This window comes from Bufo gargarizans, chromosome 2 (assembly GCF_014858855.1).
Source record: "Bufo gargarizans isolate SCDJY-AF-19 chromosome 2, ASM1485885v1, whole genome shotgun sequence".
NCBI classification, from domain to species: domain Eukaryota; kingdom Metazoa; phylum Chordata; class Amphibia; order Anura; family Bufonidae; genus Bufo; species Bufo gargarizans.
Window position 1 is genome coordinate 172569460 of NC_058081.1, and position 21758 is coordinate 172591217.

Sequence of the window (21758 nt, forward strand, 5' to 3'; positions counted from 1 at the left end):
CAACTAGGCAACTGCATTGATAAAGCGGTCCTAAACCATACTATATAACCTATACCATCAGGCAGAAATACAAAGTTTGCATAGCTTTATTGCCAATAAAAACTTTCACAACTGTTAAGAGGTATAAAAGAAAAACTGGCAAGTGAAAGACAAAGAAAGGCATGAGCTGAGAAATCTGAAAAGGAGGAAAATTGCAGACATTAATAATTCATATGTTGGATTGCACGGGGACTGCTAGGGAATCTGCAAGCTATCTGGAAAACAGGAAAAAGGAAGGAAGCCCGGAAGACAAAAGCCAGCTACTCCGCCTCCAGCTCAAACATGAAACACAATGACAACGCCTATTATTCCAGCTGTCCTCTACATGTAGCAGCAATATACAAATCTCACAAAAGCCAATGGCATTCTGTGAAGTGCCTAAAGAGTAGATGCCATGAGCTGCCCAAACCAAAAAAACTGCACATAAAATAGCACAGTCATTTTTTTTTCCAAGAGGGTCACGTTTAGTCCTCATGCACACGACTGTGTGCAGACTGTGCCCGTTATGCGGACTGCAAATAGCGGTTGGCAATGCACGGGCACCGTCTGTGTGCCTGCCGTTTGCGGGCCCATTTACTTAAATGGGGTGGGCACTGCAAAAAAGTTGTGCATGCACTAGTTTTTTGAAGTGTGGAGGCACAGACAGAAACCCCCAGGAAGCAATCCTTGCCTCCGTTCTGCACCGCACCTTCCGCACTGCAGACCCATTCAAGTGACCGCAGGCCGCAATACCGGCATGGACCTGCTACAGTCGTGTGCAATGGAACTTGTCCTAATATTGTCTGCATTACGGACAAGGATAGGACTGTTCTATTAGGGGCCAGCTGTTCCATTCCGCTAAATACGAAATGCACATGGTCGTCATCCGTATTTTTTGCGGATGCGTTTTTGTGCATGAGCCCATAGGGGGTATTTTCTTTCAGGTTACTCAAACCTGTCATGTGCCATCAGCCTCCATATCATAATGCTTTAAGAGGAGACAACTAGCATGAAACCTCTGACATGATCACGCAAGGGATGGTGTCCTTAAAGAAAATGGCACAACTGCTGGAAGCAAAATCTGTCATAGGAAATAATGTCTAGGAAAAAGGGCGGTCCCCTCAAAAGGGTGGTCTCTGAAGAAGTTTCACTGAAGGTGTGAACATGCCCCAAGGCCATGTTTGTACCCTCTACAAGTTAATAGCGTGCCCTGTGGCTGAGAGCTGTAAGGCAAAATCACAGCGGTTTCCCATGAACTGTGGTGGTTTCTGAACAGGTAGAGGTGAAGCACTTGATTTTCAGGCTCTTCACCTGTACTCAGGAGAAACTGCAGCCAATCACAGTACACCATTGTGGTTCTGGGGCACTGTTCTCTGCCGTCCTGCAGGTGCCACGTGGAAATCCAGCCTATCAGGTATTTGCTTAATGAGTCATGTATATGGTCAGCTTAAGGTAGCTACATATGGCCTGAAACCCAAGTGACACTCCTAACAAGTCAATTTCCTTTTATGCCGCTCATCAATGAGAATACATCGTAAATGCAAAAAAACATCCCTAAGGAGCACAGAGGAATAATGTAAATAGGGTACAGGCAGCAGAAGGCTGGACTCCAGGGTCCCCCCAATCTTACAAATCCCGAAGAAGAAGCAGCACTCCAACCTCTGGGCGATTTATTCACCCAGTCAACAGTAATATTTCAGCTCATCTATGGAACAATTTTATCAAAAAACTGTAGTAGAAGCAACTTTTCATGATGGTTCAAGGAAGCATAAATTCAGAAATACAACATAAACAGATAGTCCATAAAGTATCTCCCAAGAGTCATTTCGCCCTGTAGGGTGAAGTCATGGGCATGTGGTCATCTTGCCATGAGATCAAAGGCAGCACTGTTCAACAAAGCCCCTCTTTCTGTGCTGTACACAGCCTATCCAATCACTGCAAACATCTTCTTACAGTTTCTTGAAGAAAATGATTAGACCCCATTATTACACATAGAGCAGTGTGTAGCCTCCATGTGCCAAGGACCCTCCTACGCTACAAAGCCTTGTGGGAAGAAAAGCCAGAGCAGCGTTGTCCGTTTTCGCAGCAATGCATTGCATCAGGGGCGCTGCGACAGCACCAGTCAAGGGAAGGAAGATTAGGCTGTCACATGTCTAAATCTTCAAGTGTGCTGCGCTGCCTGAAGGAAGGATATAGAACAGGACTCAGCAACCTTCAGCACTCAGCTGTTGTGAAACTACAATCCCCAGCATGCTTCATTCATCTCTATGAAAGTTATTAGAAGAGCAGAGAATGTATGGATGATGAGGGTTGTAGTTTCACAGCAGCTGGAGGTTCCCTATCCCTGACATAGAATAACACAAACTAGCTAAGTGTGGCATCGATACATTCATGCTAATACTATTACACTTGCCTTCAAAACTGATGCATCACAAAAGTTGTCAGTTACATAGTTAATACGGTTGAAAAGACATATGTCCATCAAGTTCAACCAAGGGATAGGTGTGGACGCGAAATCGCAGAAGGAATTGAGACTCAGATTTCTACACATTTTCATAAGCAGTGCCCCCTTGTCTTCTGATATTTTACATGGAACAGTTTTTCACCGTATTTTTTATACGGCCCATTTATATACTTGTATAGGTTAATCATGCCTCCCTTAGACGTCTCTTCCAAGACTAAATACATTCAATTATTTTAATCTTTCTTCATAACTAAGACCCTCCATGGCCCTTATCAGTTTAGTCGCTCTCCTCTGTACTTATTCCAGCTGCAGTGCATCCTTTCTATGGACTGGTGCCCAGAAATGAGGCCGCAGCAGCGCTTTGTAAAGTGGTAATATTACATCCCTGCCCCGCGAGTTCATGCCTCGTTTAATGCATGACAATATCCTGGTTGCCTTAGAAGCTGCTGATTGACATTGTATGCTGTAATTTAATCTACCATCCACAAGGACACCCAAATCCTTCTCTATAAGTGACTCCCCCAATGTTACATCCCCTAGGACATATGACGCACGTAGATTACTACTACCAAGAAACAACTTTACATTTGTTCACATTGAACCTCATTTGCCACGTTGATGCCCAATCACTCAGGGTGTTCCAGGTCAGCTTGTAGTTTATGGACATCTTCCACAGACTGTACAGTACTACATAGCTTAGTGTCATCTGCAAACATAGAAATGGTGCTATTAATCTCATTCTCAATATCATTAATAAATAAATAAAATAATAAAGGGCCCAACACTAAACATTGGGGTACACCACTTATAACCGGGGACCATTCTGAATAGGAATCATTGACCACAACTCTTGACACGGTCCTTCAGCAAGTTTTCAATCCAATTACAGACTATACTTTCCAAGCCTATAGACCTTACTTTACCTATTAAGCGTCTATGAGGGACAGTATCAAATTCCAGAAACACTACATCCACAGCCGCCCCTGTGTCCAAGCTACTACTCACCTCCTCATAGAAACAAATCAGGTTAGTCTGACAACTTCTGTCCTTGGTAAACCCATGTTGGTTATCACTTATAATATTATTTACAGTCACATACTCCTGTATATAGTCCCTTAAGAGTCCTTTAAACATTTTTCTCACAACAGAAGTTAAACTAACTGGTCTATAATTACATTTGAAGGACCTAGATCCTTTCTGAATATGGGCACCATGTTTGCCTTGCGCCAATCACTTGGCACTGTGCCAGTACCTAGAGAATCTTTAAAAATTATTAACAGGTGCACAGCAATGACTGAACTGAGCTCTTTAAGCACTCTTGGGTTTAATCCATCTGGACCCGGAGCTTTGTTCACATTTACCCTATTTAACTTCTCTTGGACCATATCTACAGTTAGCCAGTTGAGTATATCACTGGATGTACTAACAGCCCCAGCACCACAGATATTAGCTTATTAGCTCCTCTCTCTTCTTTTGCATGTACAGGGAAAAAAAAAAAAAAAAACATTTAGTAACTCTGCCTTTTCCTCATCTTCAGTGACTACCCCCCGCCCCTTTTACCATTATTTAGGGGACCTATCTGCTCAGACCTAGGTTTTTTAGCATTTATATATTTACATTTTTTGGGATTTGTTTTGCTCTCTTTTGCTACCTGCTGTTTGGTTTGTATTTTTGCTAATTTTATCTCCTTTTTACAGATTTTATTAAGCCCTTTGTAATCTTCAAATGCTCAGGCTGACCCCCCCCCCCTTGAATTTTTTTAATGCCCTTTTTTGTCTTTTATTGCTCTTTTTACAGTAGCTGTAAGCCATGGGGGGTTTTATTTTAGCCGTTTATACTTGTTACTTAAATGAATAAAACATTTTGTGCAATTACTCAATGTTTAGGTGAAATTAATCCCAAACTATAGGAAAAATCTATCAAAAATAACTCATTTCCATCCGCAGTGACTTCAAAACATATTACATCCCTCAGATTAAGGCCTCATGCACACGACCGTAGTGCGGGTCCACATCCGAGCCACGGTTTTTGTGGCTTGGGTGCAGACCCATTCACTTCAATAGGGCCGCACAAAAGATGCGGACAGCACTCCGTGCGCTGTCCTCATCCTTTGCTCCATTCCGTGGCCCCCCCAAAAAAATCTCATGTTCTATAGGCATTTCTACAATGGCTTCCGTTTTTTGCAGATCCGCAGTTTGCGGGTCGCAAAAAGCGGAACAGTCATGTGCAGGTAGCCTAAGGGCCCATTCTCGCAGACAATAATGGGCATTTGGTATATAGAGCTGGACCTGCAGAAGAGCAAAATGTGGCGAGCCTACGGCCAGTGTCTGTGTTCTGTGAATCCGCGATTTGTGACCACAAAACAAATCGGTTTGTGTGAATGCCCCCTAAGGGCTTATGCACAAGACCATTGCTGGCTGGTGCCTGTATTATAGCCCGCAAACAGCGGGTCCGAAATATATGGGCAAGTGGACGTTTGTACACCGCACCCCTTGAATGGGTCCGCAATCGTGAAGGTGCAGAACGGAGGCATGGAACCCCATAGAAGCACTACAGAGTGCTCCCTATAAGGGCACAGTCACACACAGCATACATTCTGCTGGCAAACCTGTAAAATTTACAGTAGAAACAAAGTGACTGAGATTTCAGAAACCCCATCTACACATAACTGAGAAATCCTGCAGCATAAAAATTGGCTTACGCTGCCGGTTTTTAATCCGCAGAAGATCAATCTATGCTGCTGGTTTTACACGCGGCTTTCTAACTTTGTATTGCAAAAGGTTCAAAGCAGTAGAAGAACTGCTGTGATTCCAGCAGAAAAAAAAAACATTTTGCAGTCCGATTTCGAAAATACCAGTTCCAAATCCTAAGGCTCCGGTCACTCCAGTGTCATAGCTTCCATTCATAACACGGCCGTGATGGCCAAGATAGGTTTATTTTCAAATGGCGCTGAAAAACTCCTGATGGATCTGGTTGATTTATGAGGTTCAAGGCCAAGTTCACACTTCAGTTATTTGTTAAGTTATTTCCATCAGTTATTGTGAGCAAAAACCAGGTGCGGGTCAAAAACACAGGGCCTTTCCATTAGACCGTATCGCTGAGTAGGCTTCGCTCCTGGTTATGGATCACAATAACTAATGGAAATGACTGAACAAATAACTGAAGTGTGAACTTGGCCCAAGGGCTACTAAACCTGAATCTGCAGCTACTAAGCTCATTCACGGTTTCTAGAGGTTCTCAGAACTGAAGCCATTTCATGCGATAGCCAGCTCCTTCCCAGATACAACATTGCTGTTTGTAGACTCTGTACTGTACTGATGAGGTGACCTTCGGGTTTGGTGGCCCTTTCATTTCTGATTGCACATGTTAATATGTTTAAATGGGAGCTTATAATTGCAGCTTGAAGTTTTCTGGTATAATGAAGGGAGTTGTGCAAACATTTCATTAGTACAAGGGTGTGGCAACCACAGTGTCGGTCAGATAAAGACATTTCCTTCATACGTTTCCCTATGACTGTAGTACAAAAGGGCAAATATGAAAACCTCAGCATGGAATAAGCCAAAGTCTTGAAGGCCATACATGTTAGATGTTTATAGGAATGGTCATTCCTCTGGGAGCTGAGCAGGGTGTCTCAACAGTGTATGCCCACTCCCTACTGAAATATAGGCATATGTATATTTATAAGGCCTTGTGAACATGGCCATATTCTGATGCCATCGTATACAGAACCATAAGAGGTTGCTTTAGAGCACAAAAGCCCTCCACCATGCACTCATATGCCTCCGATTTCATCTGGTCCCGTTGTATAGAGGAACCCTGGTGGAGGCAATGGATTCTGACTAAGTCTTTACAGCAGTGCACAGAGGCAGTATGGCTCTATAAGGGGGTTATGTGTCCCTAAGGGACAGAAGGGGCCATCGAGCTCCAACTATCTTATGTGAACAGACATTACAGGCACTCATGGAACCTCAGGGCTCTAGTCCATGGCAGAGCGCTCCGCATGGAGCTGTGGCGGCTCCATTACATGTTTTAGGCTACTTTCAAACTAGCGTTAACGTTTTCCGGTATTGAGATCCGTCATAGGGTCTCAATACCAGAAAAAAAACAATTCTGTTTTGTCCCCATTCATTGTCAATGGAGACAAAACATAACTGAACAGAATGGAATGATCCAAAATGCGTTTCGTTCTCACACCGGAGAGCAAATCGGATTTTTTCAGAGCTGAACCCGGGCATACCTCCATTTTCACCCCGGCAGCCCTCCTGACTTGAGCATCGGAGCAGTTCATGCTCTGATGCTCTCCTTTGCCCTGCGCTAAATGGTGCAGGACAAAGGCATTTTTGGAGATCCAGTAACGTACCGGGCTCTCCATGGGGCTGCCAGGAAGCCCGGTGACGTCACCGGCACTGATAAGCGGGATTTAGCGCTGCCCTAGCCAGTAAAACGGCTAGGGCAGCGATAAAGCCCGCCTATCAGAGCCGGTGACATCACCGAACACTGTGTGTTATTGAAAACAAAAGAGACCTTGCCCTGCGCGAGTTAGCGCAGGGAGCGCATCGGAGCAGGAGATGCTCCGATGCTAGCCTCAGGGGTGTTGCCTGGGTGAAAATAAGGGTATGTACAGGTTCAGCTCTGAACCCGGACAACCCCTTTAACACAAGGCACTTACTAATGAATTGTGATTGTCCATATTACCTCCTTTTCTGGCTTGATTCATTTTTCCATCACATTATACACTGCTCGTTTCCATGGTTACAGACCACCCTGCAATCCATCAGCGGTGGCCATGCTTGCACAATATACAAAAAAAGCACCAGCCTATGTGCGCTCCCATGGTCCCAGCCACCAGAGAGGCTGATGCTTTTTCTATAGCGTACAAACATGGCCACTGCTGTCGAATTGCAGGATGGTCTGCAACCATGGAAATGAGCAGTGTATAATGTGATGGAAAAATGAATCCAGCCAGCAAAGGAGGCAATATGGACAATCACAATACATTAGTAAGTGCCTTGTATTAACTTTCTCTACATGATAAATGCCACTTGCTGAAGTGAGACAACATCTATAACGGGAAATCTCGCTCACGCACAGGATACAGTCGCTCATCTGAAACTAGCCTTAGGCCTCTTTCAGGGTATGTTCAGTGAAATGCACACCATTTTGCAAGTTCAGTCACTTTTTTCTGCAATTGCGTTCAGTTTTTTTCCACGTGGGTGAAATCAGTTTTGATGTTTTTTTCACGCGCGTGAAAAAAAACCTGAAGGTTAACAAACATCTAGTAATCATCAGTGAAAAATGCATTGCATGCGGATGCAATGCGATTTTCAGTGAAGCCCCATTCACTTCTATAGGACCAGGGCTGTGTGAAAAACGCAGAATATGGGTACATGCACACGACGGTTGTGCGTTTTGCTGTCTGGCGACCGTGTGCGTTCCGCACTTTGCCTAACGGCACGGACAGCTATTGAAATAACTGCTTATTCTTGCCTGAAAAAACAGACAAGAATAGGACAGGTTATATTTTTTTTTGCGGACCACGGAACAGAGCAATGGATGCAGACAGCACACGGAGTGCTGTCCGCATCTTTTGCGGCCCCATTGAAGTGAATTGGTCCGCATCCAAGCCGCAAAAACTGCGGCTCGGATGCAGACCAAAACAACGTGTACATGAAGCCTATAGAACATGCTGCGATTCTCACACAACGCAGAACTGATGCGTGAAAAAAAAATGCTCATGTTCACAGACCCATTGAAATGAATGGATCAGGATTCAGTGCGGGTGCTATGCGTTCACGTCACACAGCCCGCCTGCACGGAAAACTCACTTGTGTGAATGGGTCTTAGGCTAGGACTACACAATGACATTTGTCGCGACAATTTTTATAATGATAGTCTATGGTGTCGCAGCGCGACATGACAGTAGCAAAAAATCCATCCAAGATCGCAGCATGTCGCAGTGCGACACCATAGACTATCATTATAAAAATTGTCGCGCGACACATTTTGCAGTGTAGTTGTGCCGTATGTGTCGCGCGACATGTCGTCGTGTGGCCCTAGCCTTAGGGTTTCCTCACACCTCTCCTGAAGGCTCTGCTCGGCTCAGTCATATGTACAACCAGGCCACTCCGCTATTTTCATTGTTCTGCTTTCCTGGCGTGAACCCAGCCTAACTGGTCAGGAATAGCCTCTTCCAGCTCGGGGGGCCGGATCCATAGGGAGTTCAATAGAGAATACAAATGAGTCATGAGGAAGGTTATCAGTGTTTCCTGACACCAAAAACAACCCCACGGAAATGGAAGGCATCCTGACGTCTACGGTGAACACATCACACGCGTGTAACATCAAACGCAGCCCGCTCTCTGCACGTCACATCGGGAAGGTGCTGCAGACAAGGCTTCATTAAGATTTTGTTTATTACTCTCTACAGCTCCGCTATAAATGTGATCCACTCCTACAGCACTCCACGTCAAGAGCTATAAAACGTGCCCGTTCTAGACCGTAGTAAAATCTGAGCGCTCGGGAGGCCGTAAAGCCAAGCACGCTTCTTTGGACACCGATACAGAACTGTCAGAATCAGTGACAAATAAATGATGTACGGCAAAACCAAAGAATGTGACCAGTAATCACAACCGCTACGGGAACTGTACCTGTAGCACTACTGGGCCAATAACAAAGTAAAAAAATACATTAAAGGAGGTTTCCGGAAGTTAAACCATGATGGTCCATCCTTACGATAGGTCGTCATTATCAAGTCCGCGGTGGTCCGACTCTCCACAACACTGCTGGTTAGATGTTTGAAGTGGCCGCAGCGCCTTGGCCTGTGACGTCATGTTCATTGGTCACATGGTCTTTCTGCAGGTCAGTCTGAAGTGAATGGGCCAGAGCTGCCATACCATGCTCAGGCACTATACGACGAGAAGTGCCAACAGAATATTGTCTCAAGTGGCAAAAAGGGTCTTACGGCTTTTATTTTTTATTTTATTTAAACCAAAAACTAGTGTTAAAATGTTAATAATATGCCCTTGTTCTTCTGTTTCATGGCTGATTCACATGACCATGATAGTTACGACTAAGGACAGACTATCCGAAACGCATTAATGATTACCGCATGCTTCGTGGTTGCGTCTGCTGATGTACATAAGTTGCAATAAAGAAGACGTTTTTATTGGACTACAACTTTAGTGCCGAAACCATTTCTTTCACTTATTTGGACCGTGATTTTTGTCTGCATCCAACCCACATTTTCTGCAAGTCGGATGTGGATCCAGTCACTTTAATGGGGCCACAAAAGACGCAGACAACACACCGCGTGCTGTTCACATCCGTATGTCCGGTCCGCGGCCCCGCAAAAATTAATATAACATTTCCTGTTCTTGTCTGTTTTGCGGACAAGGATAGAACAGTTCTATAGCTGGAGGGACGTTCCGTTCTGCAAAATGCGGAATGCACGCTGCTGGTATCTGTTTTGCGGATCCACAATTCGCTGACCGCAAAAATGACAACGGTCAAGTGCATGAGCCTTACAATGAGCGCCATCTCCAGGGTCCAGACAGGACATATAACAGCTCAGCAGAGTTTCCAAATAATCTGACGCTAGAATTTAACGTCAAGCAATACCTACTGCGTTACAGGAGATGCATCCAAAGTTAGAGAGATATAGTAAATTCCAGCAGTGAAGGAAGGACCTGAAGCCAGGGCGTGACTGCACGTGACACCAGGGCCATCGCCTCTAGACCCGTGCTTCTAGACCAGGCCATTGCACTTTTCAGCCGCTCTCTACGTACACTACGCCTGGGCATTCTTTGAAGTTTTGTGCCATTAAAGATCTTTCAAATTTGTGGTAGACTGGATTCAGGTCAACTGTGCAGGAATGCTTGGTCACATCTAAGAGGTCATGCCAGGTAAATGCGGGCACAAAAGCCACCACAAAGCAAAATGACGATCTTACAGAATACCCTGCACACCATAAGCCACTGTCCCCGCTCCTGACAGGTCTGCGTCAATAAATATTGGTATTTCCCATGTAATATCTGGAGTATTTATGCTTATAAGGCTACTTTCACACTCGCGTTTGGTGCGGATCAGTCATGGATCTGCACAGACGGATCCCTTCAGATAATACAACCGCATGCATCCGTTCAGAACGGATCCGTTTGTATTATCTGTAACATAGCCAAGACGGATCCGTTTTCTATTGTACCAGATTGTGTCATAGAAAACAGATCCGTCCCCATTGACTTACATTGTGTGCCAGGACGGGCCTGTTTGGCTCAGTTTCGTCAGACGGACACCAAAACGCTGGTGTCCGCCTCGAAAGCGGAATGGAGACACAACGGAGGCAAACTGATGCATTCTGAGCTGATCCTTTTCCGTTCAGAATGCATTAGGGCAAAACTGATCCGTTTTGGACGGCTTGTGAGAGCCCTGAACGGATCTCGCAAACGGAGACCAAAACGCCAGTGTGAAAGTAGCCCAAGTCTGATTGTACCGCTCCTCAGTTATCCCTCCTGAATATTAATAAATTGTATTATTTACCTTGTCAAAAGGGTGCAAAACCATACAGTCTGGCATTTTCCACTCATTAAGCACCCCCCCCCCCCCCCCACTGGTAACACCCTGCTGTGAATTTTGTTAGATTTCTAGAAGGAATAACAGAGGAGCAATCTAACACTGCTCCAGAAAGGTTATCTCATGGGACACACCCGTATCGACTAACATGTCAGGGAAGGTGACTTGCCCTCTCAGCATTAGCATTTTATTACAATGGCAGTAGAATCTCTGCTCGCATTGGCGACCTGCCACTCACCCAACCTTTCTGCCATGCCATGTGCGGGCAGCGTTCCCTCAGCAGGACATGACCTACATATAAGAATTCCGTAACAAGGGTCACTAACAATGCACTAGTGTCAGGGTACGTCCAAATATCCTTCAGAAAAGTCTAATGTGGAATCCTCCCATATCTGTCCCTCCACGGATTATCCCCTCGCAATATCTGTGCACGGCCACACAGCCGCAGCTCCTAAGTCAACTACTGAAATGGCGCTTTTTCCTCCACAAAGTATCCGCAACGTATGAACTACGGCGCGGATCCCACTTGAGATCAGCGTTGAATACACACTGACTTCAGGGGGATTTTGGTGCAGAGTAAGAACTGGAATCAGCTTGAAAAAAATCTACCATGTGAGCATCAGCATACCCTTAAAGGGAGTCTGTCACCACATTTTAGCATGTTAGACCGTTAAAATAGGGTTATGTGATCCAGCCAGAACATAAAAACGGTACCTTTGTGGTAGAAAACGGACTTTTCAATTTGCAGAAAACGAACTTATAAGATTATCTTCTGAGCCCTCTCAAGTGCCCAGGGCGGTCTCTCAATCCTCGGAGCCCCAGGCAGGCACCTCCTAAACGGCTGATAACTCCGCCCTCCGTGCGCCTCTGCCCGCCCGTTTACTCCCCTCCCCTGTCCCTTTCCACTGCGGCTGTGCGGTACAAATCGTAGCGGGCGCATGCGCAATGCGATGCCCGCTCCTGGCAGGGCATCGCAATACCTATTGCGCATGCGCCGGCTAATCCTGCAGATTTCGCGCCGTTTAGCCGGCGCATGCGCAATAGGTATTGCGATGCCCTGCCAGGAGCGGGCATCGCATTGCGCATGCGCCCGCTACGATTTGTACCGCACAGCCGCAGTGGAAAGGGACAGGGGAGGGGAGTAAACGGGCGGGCAGAGGCGCACGGAGGGCGGAGTTATCAGCCGTTTAGGAGGTGCCTGCCTGGGCTCTGAGGATTGAGAGACCGCCCTGGGCACTTGAGAGGGCTCAGAAGATAATCTTATAAGTTCGTTTTCTACCACAAAGGTACCGTTTTTATGTTCTGGCTGGATCACATAACCCTATTTTAACGGTCTAACATGCTAAAATGTGGTGAGAGACTCCCTTTAAGACGCCAGTCACACGACCGTATTTACAGTCCGCATTCTTGGAAGATCGGATGCAGAGCCATTCATTTCAATGGGTGCTGTCTGCATCAGTATGTCAGTTCCGCGCCCCCCCCCCCCCCCCCGCAAAAATATAGAACATGTTCTATTCCTGTCCGTTTTGCAGCCAAAAATAAACATTTCTATCAAGGGCCAGTTTTTCCAATACCCAAAATACGGAGCACACACGGCCAGAATTCACAGTTTGCAGTCCGCAAAAACGATACAATTGAGTGAATGGGGCCTAAAGGACATGTCCTGTCCTCAGAGGAACTGGCTGCAGACCTTTAGTGACTCCGGCGTCACCCGTCTGACCACTATCTATGCCGTAAGTTTCAATGCCCAGCAGCAGTGAATTGTCCCCGGTACTAAAGGGTAGGGCCACACGGAGCAGTTGTACCGTCGTCTGTGAATCACGAATGTGTGCCGTCCATGTTCGCCACAGACAACGCACGTATCCATAGATTTTAATGTGTTTATTTGCACATCAGTGTTTTTCTACTGACTAAATACGCCCACGGAATTCTACGGTTACGTAAATATCCCCGACACAACACGGATGCACCAGTGTCCTGATTTTCATGGACTATTCGAAGGTGGTGATCTGAAAACAAATTATCTGCCGTGCACGTGGAATACAAATAACACACGGAGGGCAAAAAACAGACACACGGACCAAACACAGACCCTTCACAGACATCTTACCGGACGACCACTGACCATGGATGTCATCACGGATGTGTGAACAAGGACTAACTGATATTTTTGTTTAGTGTTAACTGGCTGCACAATACATGAAGGGCTTTTCAGGGATTTTGATACAGGATAGGTCACCAGTATCTGATTGGTGAGGGTCCGCCTCAGCCATATGAGAAGGCACTGGTGCTCCTATGAGAGCCACGGACTTCTTGCTCTTTTCCCTAGGCCACTGGTGACACGTTCCTTGGTCACGTGGCCTAGGAGCAGCTCAGACCCATAGAAGTGAACACAATGTACAGCACTGAGCAGGGAGAAGGCCGTGGTTCTTACAGGAGCGCCGGTGCCTTCTCAAACAGCTGATTGGCGGGGTCCCGGGTGTCGGACCCCCCACTGATCAGATACTTATGACCTATCGTGAGGATAGAGCATCAGTAAGAAAATCCCAGTGCTTTTCCTGTAGTGTGCAAGGGTGGTCGTAATACCTGGAAAAATGAATCCAGCCAGCAAAGGAGACAATATGGACAATCACAATACATTAGTAAGTGCCTTGTATTAACTTTCTCTACATGATAAATGCCACTTGCTGAAGTGACAACCCCTTTTAAGCTACATGCACACAGCAGTCCGGGTTCAGAGCTAAACCCGGACATCCCTCCATTTTCACCCCGGCAGCCCCCCGACTTGAGCATCGGAGCAGTTCATGCTCCGATGCTCTCCTTTGCCCTGCGCTAAATCGCGCAGGACAAAGGCATTTTTTGGAGATCCGGTGACATACCGGGATCTCCATGGGGCTGCCAGGAAGCCCGGTGAACTCACCGGCACTGATGAGCGGGCTTTAGTGCTGCCCTAGCCAGTAAAACAGCTAGGGTAGCGCTAAAGCACGCCCATCACAGCCGGTAACGTCACCAAACACGGCTTCCGCCCAGCAGTGTACGATTGTAAACTACATCAGGGAGGTTTGTCTGGGTGAAAATATGGGTATGTCCGGGTTCAGCTCTGAACCCGGACAACCCCTTTAAGTATTCTGTGGTTTGGGTAATTTTTTTGCACCAAAATGTACGTGTTACTTGCAGATTTTGAGGCAGATGTGCCCAGATTTCACTCTTTGCATTGCTAATGTTGAAATCTGCACAAACAATTGACATTGCTCCGGATTTCAAAATCCACATAACAGGTCGATTTCCGTGCAGAACGAAAAAAAGCTGTACATGAGATTTGGAAATGTATTCCGCTGCATAATGCGCATCCGTAGTGTCTAAGACTGAGCGCTGAGGCCCACCACCTGACTGCTATCTGCACTGAAACTAACACAGGGACACAGGCTGGCTTTCCCTACCATGACCCTTGTTGGCATTGAGCCACTATGTCTCTAAGATGGCAACGTTAACCAATACCAGCAATGAAAAACCCCTGAGGTGTCCAACACACACCAACTGAAGTAGTGTCACAGCCACAGATCCTAGTGGAGGGCGATACCGCTGGGACACACAATGGACATGCCACCACACTGTGTACCGTTTCAGTAGGTATTACGTACAGAAGCATGGTGCCCGGCTTTACACTGTGCCTACACGGCGGGGGAGTCACTTCCTAGAAGTAAACTATTTACTCGAGACAAAAAACAAGAACAGGAAGCATCAGCGACATCCAACAAGAGCAAAGGCGCATCACAGCAGGTCTTGTAGGGTTAATGCCATTGTGAGGCCACCACACAAGGCGATGAGGACCATCCCCATCCCGTCACGACGTTGTCCATACAAGCCGAGCATCTCCCGGATAAAATGATTAAAATGACATCATTACACCGGCAGGATATGGACTGACTGCAGCAGACTTCTCCGGCCGTGGAGAGGACCAGCCAGCTCTCCATGTCGCCTCCGCAGCCGGTGATGGGCAACGCTGTGGGCACGCTAACCCTAAAGAGCCCAGGGCAAAACCTTCTACATGTCAGATCAGGCCAGATGACAGCCATACGCCTGATGTGAAGGAGGGAATCGTCTGCCTACTATGGCACGCACCAAACAATGCCCGCGCCAACGGATGGGAAGGGGGACTACAAAGGGTTACACAGCTTGCTTGTGACTAAGTGAGAAAGAGGAGGGGGAAGCAGGCAGAAATGACAACAATTCCAGCAGATCCGCTGTCTCCGGGTCTTGGAACGCCTAAATCCCTCCATCTTTCCTTATTCTCCCCCACAACCGCCTACAGAGGTGGGTGCTGGGAAGTCTGCAGCAATCCTCTGCTACATGGGAGCAGGGTGTCCTCCCCTGACACAGGGAGCACCAGCTGAGCTACTACCCCCTCCATGACAGGGACAAGTGACACAAGCCCATAGTGGGGGGCTTCACCAGGGTCTGTGCTCGCCATGTGCCCGGGGGGAAAGACAATGGCAGAGGGGCGACCACACACAGACGTGTGCCGCAGCCAGCCAAGACTGTAAACAAGAGAGTGGCAGTGCCAGGCTGGCCATGTGCCCTGCTGCACTTGGCAAACTAATGTATGGGTGGGGGGAGGGGGGCTGTCACTGCTCATGTCGGCACATGCTGCATTTGTATAGGGCGAGCTCAGCCTCGCCGCCCCCTCCTGGGATAGCCGGGCTGTAATAACACTGGAGCGGCCCCCTCCCTTCTCACCTCCCGAACTGGCCGCCCAGGAGAGCAGGAACACAAGCCTCAGGATCGCCATGGTCCCCAGGTGTCAGCAGTCACACATGGACCCACTCTGCGGCCGCGGCTTCTTGGCGCTCTCTCCCCTTCAAGCTCCAGGGGAAAGCGGAAGCTCCCGGTGTCCCGACCAGCTCAATCCGAAGAGGGGGAGGGAAACAAGCTGCCCCGCCCCCGCCTGACGTCACCTGGCCAAGCCCCGCCCACCGATACAGGTCGCCTGACAAATACTGTGCTGCTCCTGTTAACCCCTTGTGGCCGTGCGTTAGTAAATAGCATAAAAGTGCAAGCAAAACTGTGCATGTTCTCCAATAAAGCCGCTCATTTATGGAAGCGATAGTTACATTATGGCCATTGCGTTTTCCTTTCAATATGATAAATGTCTCTGCTAAATGGGCGCAACGTTTTCTATGGGCTCCACTTAGGGGATCATGTGTGAGTCCTGTAAAGTAGAACTGGCTTAGTTGCCCATAGCAACCGAACAGATTCCACCTTTCATTTTGGACAGCTCCTTTGGAAAAGGAAAGGAGGAACCTGATTGGCTGCTATGGGCAACTAAGCCAGTTCTACTTTACACCAGTTTGATAAATGACCCCCTAAGGCTACGTCTACACGACGACATTTGTCGCGCGACAGATAGGGCACAACTACACTGCAACATTTGTAGCGCAACATTTTGTTGCACCAATGTCGCGCGACAATTTTTATAATGGCAGTCTATGGTGTCGCACTGCAACATGCGACATGCTGCGACTGCGACGCAACAGTCACAGAAAAATCCATCTCAAATGGATTTTCTGCGACTGTTGCGTCGCAGTGGCAGCATGCTGCAGTGCGACACCATAGACTGCCATTATAAAAATTGTCGCAGCGACATTGGTGCAACAAAATGTCGCGCGACAAATGTCGTCGTGTAGACGTAGCCTAAGGGTTCACGTACACAATTGCATTTTGCATCCATGTCTAAAGAGCCCCATTCATTTCTATGGGCCACAAAACAAAAAAAAAATAGCGGACAGTACACGGATGTCATCTGTGTGCGGTCCGCATCCGCAAATTCTGAAACATTTCCTGAATAGCCATTTCTATTGATGGGAGAGAGAAAAATAAGGAGTGCACACGGAAGGTATTCTGCAGAACGCGGTACGGACGCGGTCGTGTGCATGAGGATCAGAGTGGAGCAGGTGTCATGGCCACAATCACCAATCAGATTTGAGTTTTTATGTAAGTAGCCGTGGTAGCAACCGTTTTTTGGCTTTGTGGTTCTTTAGGTTGGAAAGTCAAATCGATGTGTTCGCCTGTAACCAGGCCAAGCGATACGGAAAATGATCCTTATGTACACAGAACCATGTGCAGATATTCTCTTTCCTCATCTTCTCCATTCAGACCAGACCGTCATGATGATTTCTTTCAGCCATCTCTTCTTTCTGCAGAGTTTGCCAAACAGATATCTTAGGCTTCTACTTTTCCATCATCCTCCCACCTTCTCAACACCCCATCCTGCCACCCCCAATACTGTGTCCGCTGTGCTCCCCAATACTATCCTGCAGAAACAGTTCCCCTGAAAATACTGGTACCACACAGATAGTTCGCCAGTACAAAAGTACCCCTTTATCTTGTGCACCAGTACAAAAAACACCCCCTTACCTTTCAGATTAGACCCCCATATCAAAATTCAGATGAGACCCCTCATCCCAGACCAAAGCTTCTTTAGACCTTTATATCAGACCCCCATTAGACCTCCATGTCAGAAACCCCCACCTCAGACCAGACCCTCCTCCAATATCAGACCTCGGATTAGACCCCCATTAGGCCTCTCAGACCAGACCCCCATATCAGACCTCAGACCAGACTTCCAGACCCCCATTATACATCAGACCAGATGTCCAGACCCCCATTAGACCACCGACCAGACCTCCACTCCTCCATATTAGACCTCGACACCTATTAAGACCCCCATTGGACTTCTAGACCCCCCAATCAGACCCCAGACCAGACCTCCAGACCCCCATTAGACCCCAGATCCCCCATATCAGACCTCAAAACAGACTGTAAAATAAATAAAAAGTTACTTACCTCTCCTGCTCCGCACCACTCTCCCGGTCCAGTGCTCTCCCTGCTCTGTCCTCGGGGCCCGTGCTGCAGTCACCTGACTACCTACAGTGTCTGGTCACAGTGCGCTCTGTACGTCCTGGCGCTGTAGACAGCCAGGACACAGCAGCGGAGGCCCTGAGAAGAGCGAGCAGGAGGAGGGGTAAGTATAGCGCTCACTTCACTTCACTCCCCCGCCTCCTGCATACTAGCGAGCACTTTCATAATGGAAGTGCTCACTAGTATTTCCTTTATAAGATGCACTGCATATTATAAAGGGAAATATACAGCACCACTGGCAAGGCGGCTCTCTGGCTTAGGGGTTCGGATGCAACTGTGACTGCTGCGACCCCTACAGCTATGCCAGTGACGTGAACATACCTGAATACAGAGGCAAAATTGTGAAGATACAGAAGTGACGAGTACAAGGCATTATGCATCTGTATTATGGCCACAACACCCAACGGGTCAGTGGTTCTAATGACCTGCATTAACCCCTTCATAATGATCTTTTTTTTTTTTTTTTTGTAAATTCTTTATTTAGGAATTTTCAATTTTTCCAATTATCTATATCATGACAAGCCATGAGGCAAATATTGAACATAGTTCACTGAATGAAGCAAAAATATAACAGATGGCAATTGGCAAGGTAGATAAGTACAGTGCCCAGCGGGGGAACCCCACAGTCATATGTGGATCAATTAGGAGAAACTGGATCACAGACAGACAAGGAAAGGGAGGAAAATAATAAAAAGAGAGGGAAGGGGGACGGGGGGGACAAGGGAAAGAGGGAAAGGGTAGTTAACAGCAAACTTCGCTCTCACGCATGGGATAAGAGTGCTCTACATTCTGCGGAGTCGTGAAATGCCATCCGACTCCAAGTTTTAGTGAACCCCTTCTCATTGTGTCTCAATGACGAGGTAAGATCTTCCATTCTCATGGTCTCTTGGATTTTGTTGATCCACATGGTTACAGTAGGGACAGATGGTTGCCTCCATAAACATGGGATGCAAGCTCTTGCTGCATTTACCAGGTGCCTTACCACAGATCTTTTATAGGTAGAGAGAGGAATCTCGCACTGATGGAGCAGGAAGAAAGCAGGCGTCTTAGGGAGGGTATATGAGGTGAATTTAGATGTAATCAACCACACCGAATCCCAGAAACCCGTAAGATGAGGACAGTTCCAGAATGTGTGTAGGATAGTGCCTCTCGCGGAGCCACACCGCCAACATAAAGGCGAGATTGTCGGAAAAATGGAGTTAAGTCTAGTAGGGACCCTATACCAACGGGACATGAGTTTGAATCCAGCTTCTTGAACATTGCTGGCAATAGACGTTTTGTGAATGCATGTATACAATCTAAATCTTTGTTCCGGGGAAAGCGTGATACCAAGATCAGCTTCCCACTGAGTGTATATATGTCGCTGCCGGAGGAAGTGTGGCCATGAAATGCTTAAAGCGAACCTTTCACCTCATTTTCACTTTATAAACTAGCAACAGTACCTTATAGATTATCTTGAGTGTGTAGTTATCCATGTTACTGCCGCTTTCCCGCGCTGTTTATTCATTAAAAAATCGTCTTCTAAAGTTCACATTTCGTGCTCCAACAGTCAAGCAACAAGTCAAGGGGCTTCCCTCTCCTCTGGCCGTACCGCCCCTGCCCTAACGCCGCCTCTATGCCTTATAATTGACAGCCGGCTCAGTCGCCTGGACGGCGCTTCTGAATCCTGCGCATGCGCTGTCCTCCTCATTCGCCGCTCGATCCTGTCTTTCTGGCGGACACAAGCGCGACCATGTAACAGAATCGCGCATGCGCCGTACGCGATGCCTGCCTGTCTGCTCTCCCTCCCGTGCGCGCGCTCCACTATCTTCAGGCGAATGAGGAGGACGGCGCATGCGCAGGATTCAGAAGCGCCGTCCCGGCGACTGAGCCGGCTGTCAATTACAAGGCATAGAGGCAGCGTTAGGGCAGGGGCGGTACGGCTCTTGGAGCACGAAATGTGAACTTTATAAGACGATTGTTTTATGAATAAACAGCGCAGGAAAGCGGCAGTAACATGGATAACAACACACTCAAGATAATCTATAAGGTACTGTTGCTAGTTTATAAAGTGAAAATGAGGTGAAAGGTTTGCTTTAAGTTGTCGAGACTGCCAGGTGTTGATGGTAGGGCTATCAGTCATCTCCGAGATCTGTTGGGGGGTGAGCCACAAATTCGAGGCGATTAGATGATGGGCCCTGAATTTGTTGCAATTCAACAGATCACGAAAGAGTCCGCGTTCCATCCCAGGGGGAAATTGGGGGTTACCCAGGAGAGGGAACATAGGAGAGGGGGACGGGGAGATGCTGGGGCGATTTTGAATGGTAGAAAAGACTTTCAGGGAAGGGCCTATGGTCGGGTGTAAACGAGCCTCCAATGGGATGTTGGGAGCCAACTATGGAGTAGCAGGCAATGGAGTAGACAGAAAGGACTGTTCCACCGAGACCCATTGTTTATAGGCCTTGTGACGACACCAATCTACAATTCTAAGGAGACGCGATGCTCTGTGGTAGGAAAGGAAGTCCGGCAGCCCTAGTCCTCCCTCCAGTTTGGGGCGGAAAATAATCAACCTGGCTATTCTGGACAGTTTGCCGGCCCAAATAAAATGAGTCAACATTTTCAGGAGATTGTGAATAAAGAGTCTAGGAATATGAACCGGAAGGGCTTGAAAGAAGAAGAGGATTTTTGGCAATATGTTCATTTTGAAAATAGAGATCCTACCAAACCATGAGAACGTGTTTTTATGCCACCTGTCTAAGTCTGATTTTATGGTTCGGAGAAGAGGCGGGTAGTTAACCTGGTATAGGTCAGAGAGAGTAGGAGTCAGAAATATCCCAAGGTACTTCAAAGACGAGCGCGCCCATTTAAAGGGGAAGTTCTCTGATATTGACGTGACCGTGGCAGGCGGGAGAGTGATGTTTAAGGCTTCAGATTTCTGATAGTTCATTTTAAAGTTCGAAAGGTGGGCATACACTTTAAGCTCCCGCAACAGGTTTGGGAGGGTAACCCTCGGGTTGGTGAGAAAGAATAGTAGATCATCAGCGTAGGCTGCGACTTTGTGCGAGGACCCGTGGATCTGTAACCCTGAAATATCGGGGTTCCCCCTTATGCGGCATAAAAGCGGTTCCAGGCAGACCACAAATATTAGAGGGGATAGGGGACAACCCTGTCTCGTTCCATTGCGGATGAATAGGGGCGAGGAAAATTGGCCATTCACTTTGACTACTCACCCAGTCCAATGTGTCGTAGGGTCTCAAACATGAATTTCCAATTAACCCTATCAAATGCCTTTTCGGCGTCAGTTGATAGGAATAATGTTGGGATCTTAGAGGTAACGGCTTGGTAAATCATGTTTATTGCTCTTGTTGTGTTATCACGGGTTTCTCTCAGGGATAAGAACCCAGTTTGGTCTAAGTGGATTAGTTTTTGGAGATGTGGTAGGAAGCGCGTGGAAAGTATTTTAGAGAACAATTTTAAGTCCACGTTAATCAGTGAGATGGGACGGTAGCTTTGGCATTGCGAAGGGTCTTTCCCTTCCTTGGGGACGACCGTGATGTGTGCTCTAAGGGTATCATTGGGGAGAGTGTGGGTCATATCAAATGAGTTAAAGGCAGCTAAAAAATGAGCAGATAAAATGGCCCTGAATTGCTTATAGTAGGGTAGCGTGAGTCCATCTGGACCAGGAGCCTTCCCTGTTTGGGAGTCTTTAATAGCAGCCTGTAACTCAGATAATAATACCTCTGGGGGGAGAGACGGTAGACCCGCGGATTCGAGGTAAGTCCTCATTGAGGGCATAGATTCACTGGCAGTG

The 21758-nt window shown here is 47.2% G+C and overlaps 1 protein-coding gene across 1 annotated transcript in view; it reads right to left on the reverse strand.

Moving 5' to 3' along the window:
* The window catches only part of ADAM10 (ADAM metallopeptidase domain 10), a 146096-nt gene extending 130075 nt beyond the window's left edge, over window positions 1-16021 (reverse strand). The window contains exon 1 of the mRNA XM_044279704.1: window positions 15788-16021. Coding sequence (XP_044135639.1) covers window positions 15788-15839 — 52 coding nt within the window. The 5' untranslated portion in view covers window positions 15840-16021. The remainder of the gene's footprint in view (window positions 1-15787) is intronic.
* Window positions 16022-21758: the final 5737 nt, after the last annotated feature.